This window comes from Syngnathus typhle, linkage group LG12, assembly GCF_033458585.1.
Source record: "Syngnathus typhle isolate RoL2023-S1 ecotype Sweden linkage group LG12, RoL_Styp_1.0, whole genome shotgun sequence".
NCBI lineage: Eukaryota > Metazoa > Chordata > Actinopteri > Syngnathiformes > Syngnathidae > Syngnathus > Syngnathus typhle.
The window spans coordinates 11045320-11072373 of record NC_083749.1 but is presented as its reverse complement, the minus strand read 5'-3'; the positions used below and the strand labels follow the sequence as shown (position 1 = coordinate 11072373).

Below are 27054 nucleotides of genomic sequence, written 5' to 3'. Positions count from 1 at the left end.
ACAACCCAATCGGCATTTTGTGGTAAGGCAGTTAATTTTTGAAAACCCCGTCTAATTTGAAATGATTCTGCGGAAAAACTCCAGGACAAAATTCCTCCACAGCAATGAAAAAGATCCATCATCGGTTATAGCTAAAGTGTGGTGGAGTTTGTGTTTTTGCCTTTCAAGGATTAAGATCAGAGGATGTCGTTAATGTTTGTCAACTGTGGGCATGTAAAGCCCTTTGAGACGGTTCTATAAACAAGGGCTGTAAAAATCAATTTGACTTAACTTGAGTTTGACAGCAGTTATTGCTGCCAACGATGTTTACAACCAGGTGCAATTAATTTTTAACATAAGTTAAAAAAAAGTTAAGTTTGGATTTCTTCCCTTGGATTTTAAACAAACAAACAAACAAACAAACAAACAAACAAACAAATTTAAAAAATCAAAACTGTATTTTCTTGGTTTTGTCTTGCAACATTTTTCTATCAAGCGTAAACCCTTAAGCCAGTGCGTCTGAAATAATGGGGCGATACCAAGGGGGGCGCGTGTGACACCAGGGAACATGCTTTTCTTTTGGCTGTACTAGATTAAGGGGATTTAGACATCCACTGCAGAAGGTGGGAGCACTAAATCTTTTGGGTTTTTTTGTGAAGGGCACAAAAATGCCTTATCTTAACTACATTTCGAGATAGTAAAACCTGAACTATTTTTGGGAGATTATACCTCATGTTGGTTATGAGTTTCTTGATGGAGTCAGATACAGTTCTCGAGTGTCCTGCAAGCACAGACCACTTGGGAGGATCTTTGGGGTTGACAGCCAAAGAGCGCGCAGTCTGGATGAGGCCAGTGGAACTTTCCAGCATAGTCTTTGCTGCAGCTACGATGGGCTCCATGGCAGCGTGACCCTAAAGATGAGAACATTTAAAGTTAAGGGTACTAACGCAGTGGTCCCCAACCACCGGGCCGCGGACCGGTACCGGTCTGTGGGTCACTTGGTACCGGGCCGCCAAGCCGCACAGAAAAATTTTTTTTGTTTTATCGACGATCAATTAATTCAGGTCAAGACACTCGTCCCGGTCACGTGACATGTTTCCCCAGTCGAGCCCGCAAAGCTAATATGTGGCGACAGGCTAACTAACCAGGCAATGAAGCATTCAAAACTGCTTCAACACATGAAGACCAAGCATGCTGCAATAAAAGACAAACCTTAATCACTTCGGGTGTCATTGTCTCCGATTACGTCTAGATGGGATCGGCTCGTTTCTGAGAAACAAACTCAGCGGTCCCACTAATTCAACGTAATGGTGAGTTTTATTTTTGTCATTTGTACTTGTTTTTATGTCAGTCGTATCATTTTATTTCATCGTATTCACATATTTATTGTAAATGTATTATTTATTTATTTATTTATTTATATAAATGTATTATTTATTCATATAAATGCCGGTCCGCGGAAATATTTCTAACATGTAACCGGTCCGTGGCGCAAAAAAGGTTGGGGACCACTGTACTAACGCATTAGCTTCTGGAAATTTGGTCCGGAGACACTTGGTATTCCCAAGCATTATCAGATCAAGATCCAAATTAAGAATTTAGTTTCTGAAGATCAGAATGTACTCAAATATATTGTACAGTCAAACCTCGGTTTTCTACCACAATCAGTTCCAGAAGGCGGTTCAAGAAGTGAATCATTCGAGTTCCGAATCTATTTTCTCCAATACAAATAATGGAAAAACATTTAATCCGTTCCAAGACTAATAAAAAAAATGCCGTTTTTAAGCATTTTTTCCTTTGCGCATTTTTGTCTGATCGCGCAACTGCAGCGCACCGCCGACCGCGCAACTGCACCGCGCTAGTCGCATTATTGTGACACAGCCGTCGCTGAAATTTAGAAAATATTTTTAAAGTCCTGATGTACTTTCCAAAATTTAAGTGGACCTCAGTGCGCAGGGAGCTTAATTTGGCCCGATCGCGCACCCGCAGCGCACCGGGCGCTCACTGTCGCATTGCTTTAAGAGCATCTTTGTGTTTTAGGACGCCTTTACTGCTCCCACTTGCTTTCTTTGGAGGCAAGATTAGGGATTAATACAATCCTCAGAGTAACGAAAATACAATAACAACGGAGTCAGTCGGCATCAGGGCCATGCGGTCGAGTTTTCTCGGGTCCTTTTGGCTCCAAATTTTTGTTCGACAAAAGCAAACAAAAATATCTCGAAATTTTTGTTCAAATTCCGATTTGTTCGAGAACTGGGACATTCGAAAACCGAGGTTTGACTGCATTAGCTGTTTCCTTAAAGTTACATCATTACAAGAGGATTATCTAAAAAATATCTAGAGTTTGAACTTATTCCACTAAACATACATCAAGGCCTTCATGGAAAAACAAATGTGGTTGTTGGAATAAATTAGTAAACAATTTGATACTATTTCCACATAAAATTAGATCTTTCTGAATGAATGTACCTCAGGACTGATCTGAGCTGGAATGCTAGCAAATTCTGGGTTGGAGGCAAATGCAGTTAGATTGTCCACTGCTTCTATCAGGGGACCAGTCGCAGCCTTACACTTTTCTCTGTTCTCTTGATTGAATGCTCCATCCAAAGCCTAAACGGGAAGAAATAATAAGATGTGGATGACATGAAAATTATTTTTAGGTTATCATGGTTCTCAGAATGTTTCAAAGTACAATCAGTCAAATAGATATGTGTGAAACGCAGTACGGCTGAAAGGTAATCCTGGACCAAGAGTGTTAATGACTCATTTCTAAAGAGGCTACAGACTAGATAGAAAATATTGTCTGTTGTGTAGCACCTCTAATTCCTTAAACAACAACAACAAACAACAAAGTAACTGGCCCCCGGGCCTTGAGTTTGACACCTGTGCAATACAGGAAGGAATACAATTAAAGTATTGTGTCTTTTATTGATCAACAGGTACAGTTGTACTGGATTTCAATGATCACTTATAGTTTTGTATACATTTAAAAGGGACATATGTTTAAGTGAACAAACGTGTATCTACAAACCTTAATTGACTTCACTAAGTTGGCAGTTGTGTTGGCCACCTCTTTAGCTGACTGGACAAATTGCCTCTTAGCAACAGGGTTGGGAGTTTTAGAGGAAGCCAGGCGGCAAGCATTACATAGTGCAGATGTGTGTTTGGCAACAATGGTGGCTGCAGAGAGCACCTATGCAAGGAGAGGTAATAGAAAACCAAAACATGAAAACAAGAAGGCACGTAACGCAAGTGTGATGTTGTCGTTAGTGCTCTGTACTTGTGACTGAGTACACCCTGGGTCCACCAAGTTCTGGCAGGCCATCTGGATTGACTGGTTAGCACGGGCAAACTGAGCAGGATCCACCAGACCCTTCTGACCCGCTGAACTGTTGGGGTCCGATACCCCAACCAGATAGGCAGCCTAAAAACAACACAAAATCAGGTTGGTCTCATTCTGTTTTGTTATAGTTCCCCTTGTTTCTGCCGCACAGCATAAATCAAGGGTGGCTAGCGACTCTAATAAGATAGATGGTCCACAGAATTGTTTTTATTAAAAATGGAAGAAAAAAAAAATAGAAGTTTGTGATTTGTTATTCTTTAAATGTATGAAATATTGGCATATTTCTACCTAAATTGGATCGTTATTAGCATTATTTAATAAACACAAATGTTACAATTATTAAAGTTGTTCTTCATGCAGACAGTGGTAGAATTTCAGTTCAACTTTTTTTTATACCTGTGCTGCAGCTTCAGTCAAACCGCATAAAGCTTTGGAACCTGAACTGACTGAATCGCCAAACTCCGGCAGGTTGGAATTCTTGGCATTGTGGGAAATACCGGCCATAGATTCACCAAGGATCTTGCAACATAAAGCAGATGATTATAAGTCATAAGACAGTTGGATAAAACCATTCAAGATTACAGTGACATATATACAACCTTGGAGTTTTCCATGACACTGTCGATGCAGTCGAAGTAGGAGAGCTCATTGACGGCTTCGGTTGGGTTCTCCAGCATGCCCCTCACAGACTACACACACAAGCAACATTGTCACTCACCACTCTGCAAAAGCACAATTATTTCATAACAGCTACATATATTTTGTTAGTTATGTAACATAGATGTTAACAACCAATGAGTCGTTCTCAATGAATCAAATTTCAAATGAATATGTTTGTTAAGGGTAACAGCTTTCTTTATTTGCTTTATGTTCGTTCCACTAAGCTTATTTTACCCAATTTTTGTCATTGCTGGTTGTCATGAGAAAATTTATCATACATTGTATGCAATCAAATTGGTGCATCATGAATGTGACAAACTGATAGGTTCCTGTCTTTTGCAAATAGCTTTGATCAGTTCTTTCCTTCATGGAATTGTGAAGTAAATTATTTGGTGCCTCTCCGTGAGTCGTCACCTTGTCGTGGTAGAGGGGTTTGCGTGCCCCTATAATATTAGGAGCCATGTTGTCTGGGGCTTCATGCCCATGGTAGGGTCACCCATGGCAAAAGTGTCCTAGGTGAAGGGCCAGACAAAGCACAGCTCACCCAAGTCCCTTGTGACAAAAAACACAAATGGACTTTGTTTTCCCTCGCCCGGACGCAGGTCACCGGGGCCCCCCTCTGAAGCCAGGCCTAGAGGTGGGGCTCGAAGGCGAGCGCCTGGTGGCCAGGCCTTCACCCATGGGGCCCGGCCGGGCACAGCCCGAAAAGGAAACGTGGGTCCCCCTTCCCATGGGCTCACCACCTGTGGGAGGGGCCAAAGGGGTCAGGTGCAGTGTAAGCTGGGCGGCGGCCAAAGGTGAGATCTGGAAGGGCATGATTGGGAGGAACTGCCCCCCTGCTCTGAACCCGAGCGGTGTTCTATTATTGGACTTCTGTGCTCGACACGGAATTTCTATAATGAACACCATGTTCAAACATAAGGGTGTACATGTATGCACTTGGCACCAGGACACCCTAGGCCACAGTTCGATGATCGACTTTGTAGTTGTGTCATCGGATTTACGGCCGCATGTTTAGGACACTCGGGTGAAGAGAGGGGCGGAGCTGTCAACTGATCACCACTTGGTGGTGGGTTGGGTCCGATGGTGGAGGAAGATGCCGGTCCGACCTGGCAGACCCAAACGCTCTGTGAGGGTCTGCTGGGAACGTCTGGCAGAATCCCCTGTCAGGAAGAGCTTCAACTCCCACCTTCGGCAGAGCTTTTCCCACGTCCCGGGGGAGGCGGGGGACATTGAGTCAGAGTGGACCATGTTCCGTGCCTCCATTGTTGAGGCAGCCGACCAGAGCTGTGGCCGTAAGGTCCTTGGTGCCTGTCGTGGTGCCAATCCCCGAACCCGCAGGTGGACACCGGCGGTAAGGGATGCCGTCAAGTTAAAGAAGGAGTCCTATCGGGCCGTTTTGGCCTGCGGGAGTCCAAAGGCACCTGAGAGGTACCGGATGGCCAAGCGGAACGCGGCTTTGGCGGTTGCTGATAAAAAAAGCCTGGGCGTGGGAGGCCATGAAGAATGATTTCCGGACGGCTTCGAGGAAATTCTGGTCCAGCATCCGGCGTCTCAGGAGGGGGAAGCAGTGCACCATCAACACCGTTTACAGTGGGGATGGCATGCTGCTGAACTTGACTCGGGACGTCGTGAGTCGATGGGGAGAATACTTCGAAGGCCTCCTCAATTCCACCTACAGGGCCTGGGAACTTTGAGGCGGACTCTCCAATCTCTGGGGTCGAAGTCACTGAGGTAAATAAAAAACTCCTCGGTGGCAAGGCCCTGGGGGTGGATGAAATCTGCCCGGTGTTCTTAAGGGCTCTGGATGATGTGGGGCTGTCATGGCTGACACGCCTCTACAACACTGCATGGACATTGGGGCCGGTGCCTCTGGATTGGCAGACTGGGGTGGTGGTTCCCCTCTTCAACAAGGGGGACCGGAGGGTGTGTTCCAATGACAGGGGAACCACACTCCCTGGTAAGGTCTAATCAGGGGTGCTGGAGAGGAGGGTCCGTCGGGAGGGATTCAGGAGGAGCAGTGTGGCTTTCGTCCTGGCCGTGGAACAGTGGACCAGCTCTACACCATCGGCAGGATCCTCGAGGGTGCATGGTAGTTTGCCCAACCAGTCCACATGTGTTTTGTGGACTTGGAGAAGGCGTTCGACCGTGCCCCTCGGGAGGTTCTGTGGAGGGTGCTTCGGGAGTACAGGGTGCCGAGCCGGTTCGGTCCCTGTATCACCGATGCCAGAGTTTGGTCCGCATTTCCGGCAGTAAGTCGGATTCGTTCCCAGTGAGGGTTGGACTCCGCCAAGGCTGCCCTTTGTTGCCGATTCTGTTCATAATTTTTATGGACAGAATTTCTCGGCGCAGCCGAGGCGTTGAGGGGGTCTGGTTTGGAGATCTCAGCATCGCGTCTCTGCTTTTTGCAGACGACGTGGTGCTGATGGCTTCTTCAGGCCGTGATCTCCAGCCTGGATCTCTCACTGGAGCGGTTCGCAGCTGAGTGTCAAGCGGTCAGGATGAAGGTCAGCACCTCCAAATCAGAGTCCATGGTCCTCGGTCGGAAAAGGGAGGAATGCCCTCTTCGGCTCGGGGATGAGATCCTGCCTTAAGTGGAGTAGTTCAAGTATCTTGGGGTCTTGTTCACGAGTGAGGGCAGGATGGAGCACGAGATCAACAGACGGATCGGTGCAGCGTCGACAGTAATGCGGACTCTGTACCGGTCCGTCGTGGTAAAGAGAGCTGAGCCAAAAGGCAAAGCTCTCGTTTACTGGTCGATCTATGCTCCTACCCTCACCTATGGTCACGAGCTATGGGTCGTGACCGAAAGAACAAGATCCAGGATACAAGCGACTGAAATGAGTTTCCTCCGCAGGATGTCGGGGCTCTCCCTTAGAGATAAGGTGAGAAGCTTGATCATCCGGGAGAGACTCGGAGTAGAGCCGCTGCTCCTCCACTTTGAGAGAAGCCAGATGAGGTGGCTCGGGCATCTCATCAGGATGCCTCCTGGACGCCTCCCTGGGGAGGTGTTCCGGCCATGTCCCACCGATAGGAGACCCCGGGGTCGACCCAGGACGTGCTGGAGAGACTATGTCTCTCGGCTGGCCTGGGAACACCTTGGGATCCCCCGGGATGAGCTGGATGAAGTGGCTGGGGAGGTGAGTCTGGGAGTCCCTCCTAAAGCTGCTGCCCCCACGACCCAACCCCGGATAAGCGGAAGAAGATGGATGGATGGACTATTTGATGAAACAAACAATGCATGGTGTCAAGTAATCTTAATAGCTGAGAAAAACAGAACTACGCAAACTACAGAAGAGACAAGAAAACTAAATTATAGTTGTTTGATGGTGGTACCTCCAGCTCTCTGAGGGCGTTGTCACACTCCTTCTGACCTGGAGCTTGCTGAGTGCACATAGTTATGAGCTGGTTGATACTATCTGTAACTGCCCTATGAGCACAAAGGTTGACAAATGAGATGGAACTGTATATGCAGTAAAAATTGATTTTTTAAAACAAAAAGACGAAAAGAAATGGTACCGAGCGGCAGCTGCTAGCTGGTTCTTGAGGTTGGGGGAGTTAGGGTCAGTAGATAGTGCTTTGGCTGAAAGCAGTAGTTTGCTCGATGACATTGAGATAGTCTTCAGGTTGGACACCACTTGTATCTTGTCCTCTTTAGACTGGAGAAAGCAAAGGAAGGAGAAGACTTTCACAATTTTTACATACAACACAGATTTAATGAATTCTGCATGAAATCTTTAGCATTTTTTCATATATTATCTTATGATGAAAAGTTGTTGGTCAATCTGGAGACATATCTACAGTGTCTGGATCAAGGTTTATCAGGCTCAATTTAAATTGCAAATTTTAAGGCCACAAATCTTCAAATTGTTTGCACTCATGTGATAACATGTAGATTGTGGTCCAAAGAGAAGAAAAACACCTCATTGAATTAGTTATCCTCAGATTGAATTAAATAAGGCCATATGGCAAAAATGGATATGGATATCAATATGGATAAAAATCATATGGCGTATTGGCCCGAATATAAGATAATGTTTTTTGCATTGAAATAAGACTGCAAAAGTGGGGGTCGTGTTACATTCGGGGCCTACACATTATACCCATTCACTTGTGCGCACCGGGAAGTTAAAGGTTGCTGGTATCGTGTACGCCTTTGACACAAAGTGAGTATATACATTTCATTGTTACTACTGTCCACTGTTGTGCCGTTTGTCCGATCGCGGTTTGCTTCGTGGGCACGCCATTTGATTGACAGGTCCGGCGTGCTCCTTTAAATTTGCCTCGCATTGTACGAGTAGCCGTTACGCAGCGGCACAGCGACTAACGGTCGCCAGCAAATGTATTTTGTTGTCTCAATGACTTATGTTTGACACAAAGTGGGTATATACATTTCAGTGTTACTACTGTCCACTGTTGTGCCGTTTGTCTTATCGCAGTTTGCTTTGTGTGCACACCGTTTGATTGACAGCTTCAGGGTGCTCCTTTAAATTTGCTTTGCATCGTACAAGTAGCCGTTACGCAGCGGCACGGCGACTAACAGTCGCCAGCAAATGTATTTTGTTGTCTTGATGACTTATGTTTGGTGTGTTGCCGACAGTATTTCATTTATGGTTATTTAGTATAGCGGAACTGTTACGCGCAATTAGTTATGTAATGTGTGCCGTCTACTAGTGTTGTGTGACGTCAGAAGTTGAGCGTTGACTTCCGTGCTGTATTTCTGTCTGTTGCATAACCACGCGCACGCACACGCACGCACACGCACACACACACACACACACCCGTCACAGGCTTCATGCAATAATCACACACACAAGAATCACATTTACCCTTTTGCCAGTTTGACTGTATGAGCCACAGTGCCTGTTATTTTTTTGCCAATAATTCACTAAAGCAATCAAAACTGAACCACGTCTTCCCTCCTGTGTTCTGACCGACACCCGCGGGCGAAAAGAGCATAACCATCCGAGTTATGGCTCAAGCTCCCCAACAATAGGGGTAGCTGCTTGCATCATTTTATTCCAATTTTTTCCTTATTCAGATTTGTTTCAAGACTACAGTTACAGTTAGACTTCACTTTGATCGTTAATGCAGTTATTTCAATTTTGTTGTTTTATCACAGTATTTATTAACATTAGGGGAGCAAATTTCCTCGGCTTTTTGGACACTAGCCATAGCACCAGCCCAGGAGCCGCGTACTAGTTGTCGACTCCCCTTTCACGTGCCTGCTCTGCTCACAACACAACAACGCCGCGCACTGCTCCCGGAAATAGGAAGCAAGCAACAATGAACTGGATTTCAAAATAAAGTCGCGTCTGATGTCCGAGGTCAAACACGGCGATATAAATCGATGTTTACGTTTAGCATCGATGCCAATAAATCGTAGAGCATTATATCGATTAATCGATGTGTATCGATAAATCGTTACACCCCTAGTTCACACCCTTGTCACTTCGGTGTTGACATTGTACCATATGCATGCAATTATCTCAGCTGTGTCTAAGTACATATTCACAAGTAGCTACTTGGTACTCATCTGAAACTACTATTGTTACTGTACACTTCTAAAGTGCAAATTAAGCAAGAATACAATATGACCTGGTTAAACATTTGAAGTTAACCTTAGACAATATGACCAGCTCAGTGGCCTAGTGGTTAGAGTGTCCGCCCTGAGACTGGAAGGTTGTGGGTTCAAACCCCGGCCGGGTCATACCAAAGACTGTAAAAATGGGACCCATTGCCTCCCTGCTTGGCACTCAGCATTAAGGGTTGGAATTGGCTCTTTACACGCTTCGTCTCCCTCCTTGCACAGTTATTGATATAATAATATGTGCTAAACAATAAACTAACTAAACTAACAATGGCTGTTGGACTGAAGAGGCTCATCATACTGACTTGTGATGTTCCTGCCATGTCAATGCCAGCCTCTAGGAAGTTGCTGAAATCCTGTCCGAACTTGCCGGTGGCTCTGGCCACGTCTTGGGTGGTTGCTCGAGACGCCTGGACAACCTCATTGGCTGACTGGTTTAGATTGGCTGCCACTTGATTAAGCTGAGCTTGAACCTCCTGGAAACTCCTTCCACTGGATGGGAACTAGGAAGGAGAAGAGCAACGACAGTTCCGAGTAAAACATTCAACTTAAAAACAATATTGTGTTGGTACAAATTATTAGTTGTCTGCCCTGGTATGTGGTCACACAGTAAGTATTCTAAGTGTACCAAAATCATTTGCAACACCCGCAATGTGAGTGTTGAGACCATATTCAAAGCCTTTATGCAGAAATGGAGAAAATCCCCAAGAAAGGTTTTAAAGCCCAAATCAGTTCAAGAGTGCAACAATAAATCATCCGGGTGGTCATAAATGAACCCAGAACATGCAGAACTTCACTGAACAAAGTTGAGGTGCTCGTGTCTCAATTGGATAAGATTCTATTGCTTTTTTCTGTTGACTAAAAATACTGTATATGGGTCTGACATGAAATGATGTATAAAGTACACTACAGACAAGAAATCAAAACCACTAGATCAATTACAAATCACCAGAAGCAATGCAATTCACACTGTTGATTGCACTTACAGAATCAGCCAGTAGACATTTGCTGGCTTCACCCACTGTACGAATGGCGTTGTCCACGTCTCTCTGGCCAGGAAGGCAGTTCACACATCTGTTCAAGGCCTGAGACACTGCTTTAGCCACCTACATTCATAAGGAAACACACAAATACTCACATACTGAGTGACTGACAAACTCAAAACATTTGAACTTAACCTTAGACAAAAACAGCTAAAAAACTCACAATGCCCAAAACATGGATAACAAAGCATAGTATTTATATATGATATTTTGTATTTTTAATCACCATAATTAGAATAAAAAAATAAATAAGTGAATAGAATAAAAAAAGAATAAGAATAAAATTATATAAAAGAATGAATATGACCAAATTGCCAAATTTGTTATCAAAACTGAATGGTTGTCTAATTGTCAGTTTTTGTCTAACCTGGGCCAGCCTTTGCTGACTCTCTGCATCTCCTGGTTTGGCAATGGCCTTCTTTGTCTCCTCAATTAAGTTGCCTGACTTATCCATGACATCACTGGCACAGTCCAGCAGAGCAGCACGTGCTCCTGCGTCGTCTGTGGTGGCAGCAACTCCTCTTGCTGCTGAGGCCAAGGACTTCAGAGCCTGGGCTACATCTCTGGCAGCCATACCTTTAAAAAGCACAGCTATATCAAGATGACCGTATCCACACTAAAATAATCCAACAATTAAACCGTTTCTAAACAATGCTTGTTTTAAGTTAATTCACATGTGTTTAACAGCATAACATAGATCTTGCTTTTTTGACTATGGACGGAACTATCCGGCAAATGGGATGCTAATGAGCGAAAAGGGTTGAAACACACCTGTATAGTTCTCATTGCCCTGAGTGGCCTCGCTTAGCAATTGGGCTATGGCTGAGCTTACTGCCTTAGTACTGGTACCGAGGTCCTGGGAGCATTTCTCAAGCTGTAATGCAGAGAAGTTGAAATTGTTATTGATGCATGTCTTTGACTGATGTAATTTACTCGGGCAAAAAAACAAACAAACAAACAAACACGTATGTGCATATGTCTTGACCCATCCCAGTATATGCATCACTTACATTCTCGCCCGGTAGGGGCTTGAGTTTGCCTTCATCAGCTGACGCTTTGGCATCCTGAATATCCTTCTCCAGACGTCTCACAACTGACAGAGCATTGTCTATCTCCAGTGGGCCACACGCCTCTTGGGCCTGCACATGGGAACATACGCAAAAATCCTAAAAAATGCAGTCTGTCAATATTACATCGGAACTTTTACCTTTTTAAGATCCGCAAGGGAAAGCTTAGTTTTAAAACAGATGGAAATATCAGTTAAAAAATTAAGCTAAACAATTATGCGATGTGACAATTAATGCTACACTGAGGACTTGTTATTTTAGGATCCCAAATAGCAGGTGCTTAGTTGTATATTCTCCCTACCAAAGGTGTTTGATTTCATATTCTACTCTACTAAATTGCGGATTAACGCTAACACTGAGAGCCCAAAAAAAGTTTACCTCAAATTGCATGTTGCAACAGACTATGTGCTAATGGCAGCAGATGCAAAAGCGGTGGAGGGCACTCATTAAAATACGGCTTTGCGCTTTAAGCCCGTCACACACCATGCAATGCAGCCAAACCTGACTTGGACCAAACCATCGCAAATGGCAGCTCTGACCAAACCTGTAGAGGCTTTTGGGGCAGAATTCACAGCGTATTGTACTTGATCACTTTTTATTGAACAATAAAAAAATAAGAGTAACTGTAAGGGAAGATGCGGGTTGTTTGCTGAGAGTACTTGGGCACAAAAAAAAGAGCAGGATATATAATATTCTATTTTTGTGATTAGGGCTATATAAATGAATTGGACTTGACGTATATTTTTGTTCTTTAGTAGATCCATCCATCCATCCATCCATCCATCCATCCATCCATCCATCCATCCATCCATCCATCCATCCATCCATCCATCTTCTTCCGCTTATCCGGGGTCGGGTCGCGGGGGCAGCAGCTTCAGGAGGGACTCCCAGACTTCCCTCTCCCCAGCCACTTCATCTAGCTCATCCCGGGGGATCCCAAGGCGTTCCCAGGCCAGCTGAGAGACATAGTCTCTCCAGCGCGTCATGGGTCGTCCCCGGGGTCTCCTACCGGTGGGACATGCCCGGAACACCTCCCCAGGGAGGCGTCCAGGAGGCATCCTGATGAGATGCCCGAGCCACCTCATCTGGCTCCTCTCAACGTGGAGGAGTAGCGACTCTACTCCGAGTCTCTCCCGGATGACCGAACTTCTCACCCTATCTAAGGGAGAGCCCGGACATCCTGCGGAGAAAACTCATTTTGGCCGCTTGTATCCGGGATCTCGTTCTTTCGGTCACGACCCATAGCTCGTGACCATAGGTGAGGGTAGGAGCGTAAATCGACCGGTAAATTGAGAGCTTTGCCTTTTGGCTCAGCTCTCTCTTTACCATAATGGATCGGTACAGAGTCCGCATTATGTTATCTTTAGAACATTAAATACTGTATTTTTCTGACTATAAGTCACGTTTTTGTCATAGTTTGGGTGGGGCGGCGACTTATACTTAGGAGCGACTTATATGTGTAATTATTCACAAATTTCTACTTGATCATCAACACATTACTTACTAGTATAGTTGAACACATCACATGTTATTTTCACTTTAAAATGCATGAGGGCGCACTATGGCTGTGGAATAATTGGAGCCTCACTGAAAATGAGTTCCATTTACTGACTTCCAGAGAGGAGCTTTAATGATTTGGAGTGACAGATGGTGCGATAACCTTGTTATTTATGTTATAGTTATTTGATATATAGTTTATTTAGAGTAGCAACGTCTATCTTGTTTGTCTTCAGTAGTTTCTGAGTGTCGAGCAAGGCCATGAAGGCAGCAGGAGGGGGGAGACAGGAAGAGCAATCCAGGGTGCTTGCTATAGCACTGTGTGTTGGCTCATATATTGAGCTCTTGTCAGTGCCTCCCCAGTCATGAACCTCACCGCACGTCACTGTTTGATATACAGTATAGTTTATATACAGGACTGTCTCAGAAAATTTGAATATTTTGATAAAGCTCTTTCTTTTCTGTAATGCAATTAAAAAAAACAAAATTGTCATACATTCTGGATTCATTACAAATCAACTGAAATATTGCAAGCCTTTTATTATTTTAATATTGCTGATTATGGCACGCAGCTTAAGAAAACTCAAATATCCTATCTCAAAATATTAGAATATTTTCTCAGATCAAGTAAAAAAAAAAAAAAGATTTATAACAGCAAAACAAAATCAAACATTTGAAAATGTCCATTAATGCACTCAGTACTTGGTTGGGAATCCTTTTGCGCGGATTACTGCAACCAATGCAGGGGTGGCATGGAGGCATTGCTGAGGTGTTATGGATGCCCAGGATGCTTCAATATCGGCCTTTAGCTCATTTGCATTGTTGGGTCTGGTGTCTTTCGGCTTCTTCTTCACAATACCCCACAAATTCTCTATGGGGTTCAAGTCAGGGGAATTGGCAGGCCAATCGAGGACAGTAATGCCTTGGTCAGTACACCATTTACTGGTGGTTTTGGCACTATGGGCAGGTGCCCGATCATGCTGGAAAATGAAATCATCATCTCCATAGAGCTTTTCAGCAGACGGAAGCATTTAGTGCTCTAAAATCTGCATTTACTCTGGACTTGATGAGATACAGTGGACCAAAACCAGCAGCTGAGATGGCTCCCCAAACCATCGCTGACTGTGGGAACTTCACACTGGATTTCAAGCAACTTGGAGTTTGCTCCTATCCAGCCTTTCTCCAAACTCTGGCGCCTTGACTTCCAAATTAAATACAAAATCTGCTTTTGTCTGAAAAGAGGACTTTGGACCACTCTGCAACTGTCCAGTGCTTCTTTTCCATAGCCCGTCAGACACTTCTTCCGTTGACTTGAGTTCAGCAGTGGCTTGACCATGGGAATACGGCTATTGTAGCCCATTTCCCGGGCACGTCTGTGAACAAGGGCTTTTGATACCTGGACTCCAGCTTCAGTCCACTGTCTTTGAAGCTCCCCCAAATTCTGGAAGCGACTCTTCTTCACAATGCTGTTAAGGCTGCGGTCATCTCTCTTGGTTGTGCGGCGTTTCCTGCCACATTTCCCCCTTCCAACAGACTTTTTGTGGATGTGCTTTGAAACTGCACTCTGTGAACAGCTTGCTCTTTGAGAAATTTCTTTTTGTGTTACCCTCCTGATGGAGGGTGTCAGTGATGGTCGTTTGGACAGCATTCAAATCAGCAGTCTTCGCCATACTTGTGATTTAGTTTACTTAAGCAAGCTGAGTGTTTTTCAAGGCTCAGGAAACCCTTGCAGGTGTTTTGAGTTAATTAGACGATTCAAGTGATTAGTTGAATACCCTAGTATACTTTTTCATGATATTCTAATAGGTTGAGATAGGATATTTGAGTTTTCTTAAGCTGTATGCCATAATCAGCAATATTAAAATAATAAAAGGCTTGCAGTATTTCAGTTGATTTGTAATGAATCCAGAATGTATGACATTTTTGGTTTTTTAATTGCATTACAGAAAATAAAGAACTTTATCACAATATTCTAATTTTCTGAGACAGTCCTGTATAGTTATATGGGCCTGTGGAATAAGTTGAATTGCAACTGACGTCAGCGGCGCCCCGCACACACTTCCGGAGTTAGAAGCACCAGTGTTTACACAAAGGACGAAGATTTCGATGGATTTATTGATTTGGAGTTACACGGATGGGTCGATAAAATTGTTGTTTATATTATAGTTTGATATATACCGTTTTTTTCCGTGTATAGTGCGCAAAATTTAACTAATTTATTGTCCTAAAATCTGGGGTGCGCAATATACATGGGTACAAATTTTTTTTTTTTTTTTTGGCGTTGATTTCTCCGACTGCTCATTTCGGCCGCTTGTATCCGGGATCTCGTTCTTTCGGTCACGACCCATAGCTCGTGACCATAGGTGAGGGTAGGAGCGTAAATCGACCGGTAAATTGAGAGCTTTGCCTTTTGGCTCAGCTCTCTCTTTACCACGACGGACCGGTACAGAGTCCGCATTACTGCCGACGCTGCACCGATCCGCCTGTCGATCTCGCGCTCCATCCTCCCCTCACTCGTGAACAAGACCCCAAGATACTTAAACTCCTCCACTTGGGGCAGGACCTCATCCCCGATCCGGAGAGGGCATTCCACCCTTTTCCGATCGAGGACCATGGACTCGGATTTGGAGGTGCTGACCCTCATCCCGACCGCTTCACACTCGGCTGCGAACCGCTCCAGTGAGAGCTGGAGATCACGGCCTGAAGAAGCCAACAGCACCACGTCGTCTGCAAAAAGCAGAGACGCGATGCTGAGGTCCCCAAACCGGACACCCTCAACGCCTCGGCTGCGCCTAGAAATTCTGTCCATAAAAATTATAAACAGAATCGGTGACAAAGGGCAGCCTTGGCGGAGTCCAACCCTCACTGGAAACGAATCCGACTTACTGCCGGAAATGCGGACCAAACTCTGGCATCGGTGATACAGGGACCGAACCGCCCTTATCAGTTGGCTCGGTACCCCGTACTCCCGAAGCACCCCCCACAGGACCTCCCGAGGGACACGGTCGAACGCCTTCTCCAAGTCCACAAAACACATGTGGACTGGTTGGGCGAACTCCCATGCACCCTCGAGGATCCTGCTGAGGGTGAAGAGCTGGTCCACTGTTCCACGGCCAGGACGAAAGCCACACTGTTCTTCCTGAATCCGAGGTTCGACCTCCCGACGGACCCTCCTCTCCAGCACCCCTGAATAGACCTTACCAGGGAGGCTGAGGAGTGTAATTCCCCTGTAATTGGAACACACCCTCCGGTCCCCCTTCTTAAATAGGGGAACCACCACCCCAGTCTGCCAATCCAGAGGCACTGTCCCCGATGTCCACGCGATGCTGTAGAGACGTGTCAGCCATGACAGCCCCACAACATCCAGAGCCTTTAAGAAATCTGGGCGGATCTCATCCACCCCCGGGGCCTTGCCACCGAGGAGTTTTTTAACTACTTCAGTGACTTCAACCCCAGAGATTGGAGAGTCCGCCTCAGAGTCCCCAGGCCCTGCCTCCACAATGGAAGGCGTGTCGGTGGAATTGAGGAGGTCTTCGAAGTATTCTCCCCACCGACACACGACGTCCCGAGTCGAGGTCAGCAACACGCCATCTCCACTGTAAACAGTGTTGACGTTGCACTGCTTCCCCCTCCTGAGATGCCGGATGGTGGACCAGAATTTCCTCGAAGCCGTCCGGAAGTCATTCTCCATGGCCTCGCCAAACTCCTCCCACGCCCGGGTTTTTGCCTCAGCAACCGCCGAAGCCGCGTTCCGCTTGGCCATCCGGTACCTGTCAGCTGCCTCGGGAGTCCCGCAGGCCAAAACGGCCCGATAGGACTCCTTCTTCAGCTTGACGGCATCCCTTACCGCTGGTGTCCACCAGCGGGTTCGGGGATTGCCGCCACGACAGGCACCAATGACCTTACGGCCGCAGCTCCGGTCGGCCGCCTCAACAATGGAGGCGCGGAACAAGGTCCACTCGGACTCAATGTCCCCCGCCTCCCCCGGGACCTGGGAAAAGTTCTGCCGGAGGTGGGAGTTGAAGCCCTTCCTGACAGGGGATTCCGCCAGACGTTCCCAGCAGACCCTCACAGAACGTTTGGGTCTGCCAGGTCGGACCGGCATCTTCCCCCACCATCGGAGCCAACTCACCACCAGGTGGTGATCAGTTGACAGCTCCGCCCCTCTCTTCGCCCGAGTGTCCAAAACATGCGGCCGCAAATCCGATGACACGACTACAAAGTCGATCATCGAACTGCGGCCTAGGGTGTCCTGGTGCCAAGTGCACACATGGACACCCTTATGCTTGAACATGGTGTTCATTATAGAAAATCTGTGTCGAGCACAGAAGTCCAATAATAGAACACCGCTCGGGTTCAGATTGGGGGGGCCGTTCCTCCCAATCACGCCCTTCCAGGTCTCACTGTCATTGCCCACGTGAGCATTGAAGTCACCCAGTAGAACGATGGAGTCCCCAGAAGGAGCGCTCTCCAGCACCTCCTCCAGGGACTCCAAAAAGGGTGGGTACTCTGAACTGCCGTTTGGTGCATAGACACAAACAACAGTCAGGACCCGTCCCCCCACCCGAAGGCGGAGGGAGGCTACCCTCTCGTTCACCGGGGTGAACCCCAATGTGCAGGCGCCCAGCCGGGGGGCAATAAGTATACCCACACCTGCTCGACGCCTCTCACCGTGGGCAACTCCAGAGTGGAAGAGAGTCCAGCCCCTCTCGAGAGGGCTTGTACCGGAACCCAAACTGTGCGTGGAGGCAAGTCCGACTATATCTAGTCGGAACTTTTCTGCCTCGCACACCAGCTCGGGTTCCTTTCCAGCCAGAGAGGTGACATTCCATGTCCCAAGAGCCAGCTTCTGCAGCCGGGGATCAGACCGCCAAGGTCCCTGCCTTTGGCCGCCGCCCAGCTTGCAATGCACCCGACCCCTTTGGCCCCTCCCACAGGTGGTGAGCCCATGGGAAGGGGAACCCACGTTTCCTTTTCGGGCTGAGCCCGGCCGGGCCCCATGGGCGAAGGCCCGGCCACCAGACGCTCGCCTTCGAGCCCCGCCTCCAGGCCTGGCTCCAGAGGGGGGCCCCGGTGACCCGCGTCCGGGCGAGGGAAAACGTAATTCAATAATAGTTTTCATCATAAGGGGTACTGTGAGCCGTGCTTTGTCTGGCCCCTCACCTAGGACCCGTTTGCCATGGGTGACCCTACCAGGGGCATGAAGCCCCAGACAACATGGCTCCTAGGATCACAGGGGCACGCAAACCCCTCCACCACGATAAGGTGACGACTCAAGGAGAGTAGAGTAATGCGTAATAATCAGACATACATGAGTGTGCTGTAGCTCGCTAACCGCCATGCAACCGTGGCTATGAATGCATGGACGACTTTGCCTTCCGAGGAATAGACCTTGAATGTATGGCTTGGGAGATGACTTAGGCTCAACATCTTAAAATCCGCAAATACACTTTAAGCACACATAGAAACGTAATTGCATTTTGATTTGCTGTAATTTGTGACATCACTACATCCAAGAACATTTTAAATCACATTAAAAACAAAAAGCAAACGTTTCAGACACAGGATTCATAGACGCAAAGTCGACCACCGAATGACACGGATGGTTTGATACACTCGTTATTTATGTTACAGTTATTTGAACAACTGTTAATATGTTACGCTAGGCACATTCCCAGTTTCTCGTTTGTGTTTCTGTAACGTTAGGATACTGTATCGTTTAGCCTGTTGTTGCCTATTCATGTCTGTTCTTGGTGTTGTATCTCATCAACTAAGTTCCCCAAAAAATGCGATTTGTACTCTGGTGCGACTTATATATGTTTTTTCTTCTTTATTATGCATTTTATGTGTCGATTCACTTTCCACATTAGTTCATCAAGTTCTGTTACTTCACATGCAAACATTTGGGAAAATCAGAATTTAGGGCAATGTGATGGCTATAAATTAGGGGTGTAACGATTCATCGATACACATCGATTAATCGATATAATGCTCTACGATTTGTTGGCATCAATGCTACTAAACGTAAACATCGATCTATATCGCCCGTTTTTTACCTCGGACATTAGACGCGACTTTATTTTGAAATCCAGTTCATTGTTGCTTGCTTCCTCTTTCCGGGAGCAGTGCGCGGCGTGTTGGGTTGTGAGCAGAACAGGCACGTGAAAGGGGAGCTGACAACTACGCGGCTCCTGGGCTGCTGCTATGGCTAGTGTCCAAGAAGACGAGGAAATTTGCGGTGTAATGTTTACTACATTCATTATACAGAACTTATTTTTGTTTTGTAATTAAATAGTTCATTAATGATCTTTAAAGTTAATGGTATTACAAAAAAAGAAAGAATATTCATTTTTCTTTACTTATATGAGAAAACATATAGGAATTAGGAAAGTTCAGTGTTAAAATAAGCACTTTGTATACTACAATACTCTTGTAATTTCCGAAATAAAGAGTTTGCAGTACCTTGTTGATTTTGCGTATGACTCGTTATAAATCAGGATATTGTTCTATATCGATCGTAGAGCACTATATCGTGATGTATCGTGAATGAATCACAGCAGGCTTTAAGATATGGGCAAATATCGTATCGTGTTTCTTTGTATCGATATGATATCGTATCGTGACAAAACCCGCGATTTACACCCCTACTATAAATATATTTAATATAAAATATATATAATATATTTGCTATAAAAAAAAAAAGAAACTGTCGATCGATGTGTGGTACCTTCTGTGAAGCAGTGCGTAGTTCAGCCAAAGCACTTGCCAGGTTCTTTGCACACTGGCTGAGCTGCATAGCAGATGCCTGGTCACTAATAGTGGGAACTGTGGCTTTGGAGGCTGTGACCATCTTTGCACCAGGCTGAAACAGAAACCATTATCATTTAAGTTTGAAGTTATTATGCTGTCCTGGCTGTGTTAACGGGAGGCAATCACTGGAATAAAGGGCCACTGAGCTCTTACCTGCTCTGCAACAACATTGTGTTCATTTTGTTTTCTGCGTGTGTTGTGTGTTACCTGCAGGAAGTTATGACTTGCACTAATGAGGGCCAATTGAGCACTGGGGCTGTCAGGTTGAGACTGGCTGCCTCGGACTCCTTGAACCAACTGAGGAATCTGCTCTGCAACCACCTGAAAGACACACTTGCACAATAAGACTTTAAGAAACTTGTACAGGGGCAGTGCAACGTGCCAGCAAATAGTGGTCGCTCATTGACCACCCTGACAACTATGGGAAGGTTTTGACAAATGTGATTCTGTGATGCAAATAATTAGTTTTGTTTTACAGTTGTTTCCACTTTGTTGCATTACACTTAAGTACTTGTAAGTATGCCACCCTACATGACCACCTATATGAGTAAGAGTTGAAACTAGTGAGCTGCTCACAGAAAATGAAATACTTTTTCATCACAATTAAATATATGAGAATGAATGCTTATTACTTTCACACCATAGAAACAATCAACACAACCTCTCACGCATGGGCACTATGTGGAGTTTTGAGATTAGAGGCATGTGCTCGGCCACTGGTTAGAGTAGCTGACAGTATTAATTTGTGCTAAATGAGAACTGACTATGAGGAAAAAAGCTGTATAGTATAGCACATTATTATATAATATTATGATATGCATTTACCTTGCAGCTTTGGACTAGCTGCTGCTGGGCAGCTTGGATTTTGTTGGATGAGGCAGCATGCTGGGCTGCAGCTATTGTCTGAGTAGCTGCTGCAGCTGCTTGCCTTGCAGCATTCTAATAGGAAACAGATAAATATTTTTGCAGCTTTATTCAAGTATCTACCATTACTCTGAGTTGCAAGCAGTACAAAATAGTACGGCGGACAAGTGCATTTTATCTTGGGTCATTTTTTGCCATTGAATATACAGTATTGGAGTAAGTAGGCCTTCCACAAACAGTTGGATGCATAGAATTGTAAGTCAGATCAATAAATTTGTTTGATCATGCATACGCTTTCAAATTAAAGCTTGTCTATTTAATTACATATAAAAGCATGATTGCGTTGAACAACCAACCAAAAAAGTAATAGAAGAGTTAATAATTTCCTAAGTATTAGGGGCAGTATATTAGGAAATGCAGAGTGAGATAAGGAACCCCCTTCTTTTTTTTAAATGCTTGCATCCAACGCATGTGGGCAAACTGTAATTGTGTTACTTGATAGTAGTTTTTTTTGTGGCTTTATTCATCTTTGCATCCAATTGCAATCTGATAATTCTGGGTTAGTGATTTGACCAGTAAGTGACATGAAAACCAATATATTTTCTTTGAGTTTGACTAACTTCAAGCTTGTTGACCAAACGTTTTTTGATGGCATTCTGTGCCGCGGCATTTGTTGCCATGCGAAGACCTTCTGCTGCTTCTCGCAATCTCTGCTGCTGCTCCTCACTGTCAGGGTTTGCTGCAGCACCCTGAAAGAAACACACACATGTTATTTCATGCTATACTGTTGTGTTTCAATGTATTCATATACAGTAAAAACAGTACACTTACAGTTAAATAAATGTTTAAGAGTTAGCCTTTGCATGTATTTTTTTATCCAGTTAAGAGCACAAAAATCTCAGCATTTTTCCAAACTTTGCTACCAAATGTAGTAGAAACCACTCATGTCGTACCGTATTCTCCAGACTATAAATTGCATTTCTTTAAATTTTCTTTTATATTTTTATTATATTATTTTTATTATTTTATTATTATTATATTATATTTTTTTATAATTTGGCCTTACATTCAGGAGCGACTCATGTGAAATTATTCACACATTATCATATCATTTCACATGTTATTTTCACACTAAACCGCATGAGAGCGCTCTAGGCCTGTGGAATAATTGGAACTGCAACTGACGATGAGTCTGACGTAAGCCACGTAGAAGAGGAAGTGCTGCATCTTCTACTTCCGGGTTTAGCGGGGTTCTTTGTAAGTGACACAGAGGATAAAGATTTCATTGGATTTCATGATTTGGAGTGATGCGGATGGTTCGATAAACTTGTTATCATGTTATTTATGCAATTGTTATTTGAATAACTCTTAATATTTTACGTCAGGCACGTCGTCAGTTCCTTGTCTATGTGTTTATGAATTGTTAGCATGCCATACCTTCAGCCTGTTGTCGCCTATTCTATTTTCATTTTAAATTGCCTTTCAAGATGACATGTCTGTTCTTGGTGTTGGATTTTATCAAATATAAATTTCCCCCCAAAATGCAATTTATTCTCCAGTGCGACTTATATACGTATGTCTTTGTCTTCTTTTTTTTTTAATTTTATGGCTGGTGCAATTTATACTCCGGGGCGATTTATAGTCTGGAAAATACGGTAACTTAAATTCCTCTGTTGTCATGGTAGTAAAATCCAGACTTTCCATTGGCCCAACACATTACGGGTTTGAGTATACAGTTGCTCACTTGCATGAGCAAGATTGGACCCTCAAAACAGCTTCATTTCAGTAACACAAAAACTAGGGTTCATAAAATATGCTATAAAAATACATGCGGACCTTGGCCGCCTCCACCATCTTGGCAGTAGCATCAGCTAGAAGCTTGGCAGCTGACAGGAGTTTTCTTGAGTTTTCCAAGTCGGACTCTCCCTCTGCATCCATCTTGATGGCATTGACCAGATCAGACGTGGCCTGGGCAAGGATACGAGCCTGGCGAACCATCTCACCTGATCAAGAAAATGTCATGGTAAAATAAAAAGATCAAGTCTGCAGTGGTTTAATATGCAGTGGGACCAACAAGTCCCTAACGCTAGGCCAAAACATCCTGGCTTGTTTATTTTTGTAGATTCATAAAATAACCCCACTCCCTTAATAAAAGTAAAGTAAATAATATCATATTACCCCCAAAAATGTCCAAATTACACAAATTCTGTCAGCATGTAAATTTATGAGCACAACTGTATGTAGGCATACACTCTTAAAACTGCTGGATTAAAAATTGGACCAGCCCAGCAAAGTTGGGTCAAACTGACAGCTGTGGTCAGAAGTTAACATGGTACGCTCAAGAGTGACATGTTATGCCTGCAATTGGTAATAATTGGTTTGAATTAGAGATGCACCGATCCGACTTTTTCAGTTTCGATACCGATACCGATGCAGTGACTTCGCGTATCGGTCGATACCCGATACCGATCCGATATTATGGTTGACTTAACAAGCTACATAACTCTACATGTGGAACAGAAAAGACCAAAGGCAATGGCATCAGGCAGACTACACAGTTCTTTGCTCTAAATTAGGGGTGTCCAAACTAACGGTCCAGTTTCTATTGGCCCGCAGCAAATTCTGAAAACATAATTGAATATGGCCCGCACAAGAAGCTTGAGCTCAGCTTCTCAGTTTCCACACTAGATGGAGCCCGCCACACAAAGCGTTTAACGTCCCATTAACACCCCCCCAGAAGAGAAGCGAACACGCAGCGTTTGACATCCGATTAGCCTCCCTCCCCCCCCCCCCCCATTCGGGAGAGAAGCGAACGCGCAGCCTTTGACGTCCCATTAGCAACCCGAAGAGAAGCGAACGCGCAGGGTTTGACGTCCCATTAGCAACCCGAAGAGAAGCGAACGCGCAGGGTTTGACGTCCCATTAGCAACCCGGGGAAGAGAAGCGAAAGTTCGCTCCATGTTTGCGTTTGTTTAGAAAACTGTCGTGGCATGCGGCACACATGCTGCTGACGTATGACGTAGCCCGCGTCCTAATAGATTAAGGAAAGTATCGGCTCACAGATCGGCTGCATTTTCTGATACCCGATCCATCTATTTTGTTGATATCGGGGCCGATATCCGATCCAGATATCGGATCGGTGCATCTCTAGTTTGAATCATTCTTTTTTCAAGAAGAAAGAAATAATATAACACAAACACCGTATAAGACAAATCTTGTGCTTTTAAAAAACTGGATGCTCATAATTTAGTTAGGTTTTTCTGAACTCTATATAGGGGCAAAATTATGCATCATTCTCTAGTAGTTTATAGTTTTTTATGTCTGAGCATCTGTAACAGTGTCGTGACAAACAAAGCAAAATATACGACAAGTAAAATACGTCATTTATAAGTGTACCATTCATGTTTTAGCTGGATTAATTTGAAATTATAAAATGAAAAAAATATTTTTGTCTTGAAAACATGACAGAATAGCCAAACAAATTGTACTCTGTTGAACAGATGCTTATATTAGTCCCAAACATGACACCCACCGGCATTTCCCATTGAGCTGAAGATGTTCTCTGTGACATCCAAAATGCGATCAGTGGCTTCTCCGTGGCGCCCAATAGGATGGCCTCCACTAGCGTACTGTTTAATATGTTGGAGTAGCTCGTTTAATGCCTGAGTGACGCTTGTTGCAGCCACTCCCACCTGCTTCAGGAGGCCCTCATCATTTGTGGCCCCCTGTGAGGCATCCACACAACCTTCCACTGACTTGGCCACTAGCTTGCCTGCCTCAATCAACTGTTCCTGGCACACTGGGGAGCTGATGGTTGGAGCCACAACCTACAGGAGGGATGGGAGCGTAAGAAGCATGGCAGAATAAGACTCAACCTACTCCACCATCAAATAAAAGTTATCATCATCTCTGTTCAGGGTTACCAACTGTAAGCAACTATTTAGGCTGTTGCGGAGCAAGAAATTGAGTATTGCAACCAACACCATCAAGAAGAATTATAGCTATACAGCTCTCAAATTATCATCATGATGCAAGTTAAATGTTTTTTTTTCATGCAGACTTCAGAATTTACACATGTGGATCCGCTGGATAGGATGCAAATGTGATCTTCTCTTAGCTTTTACCAATATTGAAGTAAAATGTATACAGGACTGTCTCAGAAAATTAGAATATTGTGCTAAAGTTCTTTATTTTCTGTAATGCAATTAAAAAACAAAAATGTCATACATTCTGGATTCATTACAAATCAACTGAAATATTGCAAGCCCTTTATTATTTTAATATTGCCGAGTATGAATTACATCTTAAGAAAACTAAAAAATCCTATCTCAAAAAATTAGAATATCTTCTCAGACCAAGTAAAAAAAGACATTTATAACAGCAAAACAAAATCAAACATTTGAAAATGTCCATTGATGCACTCAGTACTTGGTTGGGAATCCTTTTTACATGGATTACTGCATCAATGCGGCGTGGCATGGAGGCAAACAGCCTGTGGCATTGCTGAGGGGTTATGGATGCCCAATAGCGGCCTTTAGCTCATTTACAATGTTGGGTCTGGTGTCTTTCAGCTTCTTCTTCACAATACCCCACAAATTCTCTATGGGGTTCAGGTCAGGGGAATTGGCAGGCCAATCGAGGACAGTAATGCCATCATCAGCACACCATTTACTGGTGGTTTTGGCACTGTGGGCAGGTGTCAGATCATGCTGGAAAATGAAATCATCATCTCCATAGACTAGAGCTTTTCAGCAGACCGAGGCATGTAGTGCTCTAAAATCTCTTGGTACACAGCTGTTTACTCTGGACTTGATGAAACACAGTAGATCAACACCAGCAGCTGACATGGCTCCCCAAACCATCGCTGACTGTGGGAACTTCACACTGGATTTCAAGCAACTTGGACTTTGCTCCTCTCCAGCCTTTCTCAAGACTCTAGCGCCTTGACTTCCAAATGAAATACAAAACTTGCTTTTGTCTGAAAAGAGGACTTTGGACCACTCTGCAACTGTCCAGTGCTTCTTTTCCATAGCCCAAGTCAGACGCTTCTTCCGTTGTCTTGAGTTCAGAAGTGGCTTGACTATGGGAATACGGCTATTGTAGCCCATTTCCCGGACACGTCTGTGAACAGTGGCTTTTGATACCTGGACTCCAGCTTCAGTCCACTGTCTTTGAAGCTCCCCCAAAATTTGGAAGAGACTCTTCTTCACAATGCTGTTAAGGCTGCGGTCATCTCTCTTGGTTGTGCAGCGTTTCCTGCCACATTTCCCCCTTCCAACAGACTTTTTGTAGATGTGCTTTGAAACTGCACTCTGTGAATACCTTGCTCTTTGAGAGATTCATTTTTGTGTCTTACCCTCCTGATGGAGGGTGTCAATGATGGTCCTCTGGACAGCAGTCATATCAGCAGTCTTCCCCATACTTGTGATTTAGTTTACTGAACCAAGCTGAGTGCTTTTCAAGGCTCAGGATAACCCTTGCAGTTGTTTTGAGTTAATTAGACGATTCAAGTTTTTTTAATTGTATTACAGAATATAAAGAATTTTTTGAGACAGTCCTGTATTTTTTCGTAGACCTTGGAGAAGAGTTAACCTTACATTTTCCCAGCAAAATAAATACATCAATCAAGTGAGGTGAAAATATATCTATAATTTCTAAGCCAGTGACACTAGGAATAGCGGATGTTCTTAAACTTATACCATGAGCAATAACGACACACTCTATTGTGGTTTTCAAGTTGTGTTGTCTCACTCACTCTCGTGCAGGCCACCAGCTGAGATGTGGACAAAGCACACTGGGTGGCTGCAGCAATAACTCTATTCTGCTGTATTGAGTCCTCTGTCTTCTGGGCCACGTTTTTAGCTCTGAGCACAAGGGCTGCTGCAGCATTAGCCACAGCTTTAGCCAGCTGCATCAGCATATCCTGCAAAGGGCAAACACACATTATTTAGCAGTCAGTGGAATGCAGTTTTGCTATTACATCTTGACATTTAATTTGGAAATTAAAACTGCACAAATCAAAGAAGGAAATCAAACGATTCAGAAATAGGTGATTGATTTAACACTGAAGCTTTATCCAGGAAATGTTGTAACATCCGACAATGAAGACTCTTAAGATTAAAAGGTTTCATGGTGAAATGTAGGCTTAATTTTATTTTTATCTTCGTAGTTAAAAAGGCTTCAATTAACAATCTAATTTAC

General features: G+C 44.5%; 1 protein-coding gene across 4 annotated transcripts in view; it reads right to left on the bottom strand.

Moving 5' to 3' along the window:
• The window catches only part of tln1 (talin 1), a 95080-nt gene that overhangs the window by 21863 nt on the left and 46163 nt on the right, over window positions 1–27054 (bottom strand). For all 4 annotated transcript variants that reach the window (XM_061292488.1, XM_061292486.1, XM_061292487.1 and 1 more), the window contains 20 exons: window positions 26609–26776; window positions 24386–24680; window positions 22690–22856; window positions 21474–21602; window positions 20815–20928; window positions 20197–20310; window positions 19907–20041; window positions 11626–11754; window positions 11387–11489; window positions 10983–11191; window positions 10559–10678; window positions 9878–10075; window positions 7502–7641; window positions 7319–7412; window positions 3922–4011; window positions 3719–3841; window positions 3260–3403; window positions 3011–3172; window positions 2449–2589; window positions 709–890 (listed from right to left, as the gene is read on the bottom strand). In XM_061292488.1, coding sequence (XP_061148472.1) covers window positions 709–890; window positions 2449–2589; window positions 3011–3172; window positions 3260–3403; window positions 3719–3841; window positions 3922–4011; window positions 7319–7412; window positions 7502–7641; window positions 9878–10075; window positions 10559–10678; window positions 10983–11191; window positions 11387–11489; window positions 11626–11754; window positions 19907–20041; window positions 20197–20310; window positions 20815–20928; window positions 21474–21602; window positions 22690–22856; window positions 24386–24680; window positions 26609–26776 — 2957 coding nt within the window. The remainder of the gene's footprint in view (window positions 1–708; window positions 891–2448; window positions 2590–3010; window positions 3173–3259; window positions 3404–3718; window positions 3842–3921; window positions 4012–7318; window positions 7413–7501; window positions 7642–9877; window positions 10076–10558; window positions 10679–10982; window positions 11192–11386; window positions 11490–11625; window positions 11755–19906; window positions 20042–20196; window positions 20311–20814; window positions 20929–21473; window positions 21603–22689; window positions 22857–24385; window positions 24681–26608; window positions 26777–27054) is intronic.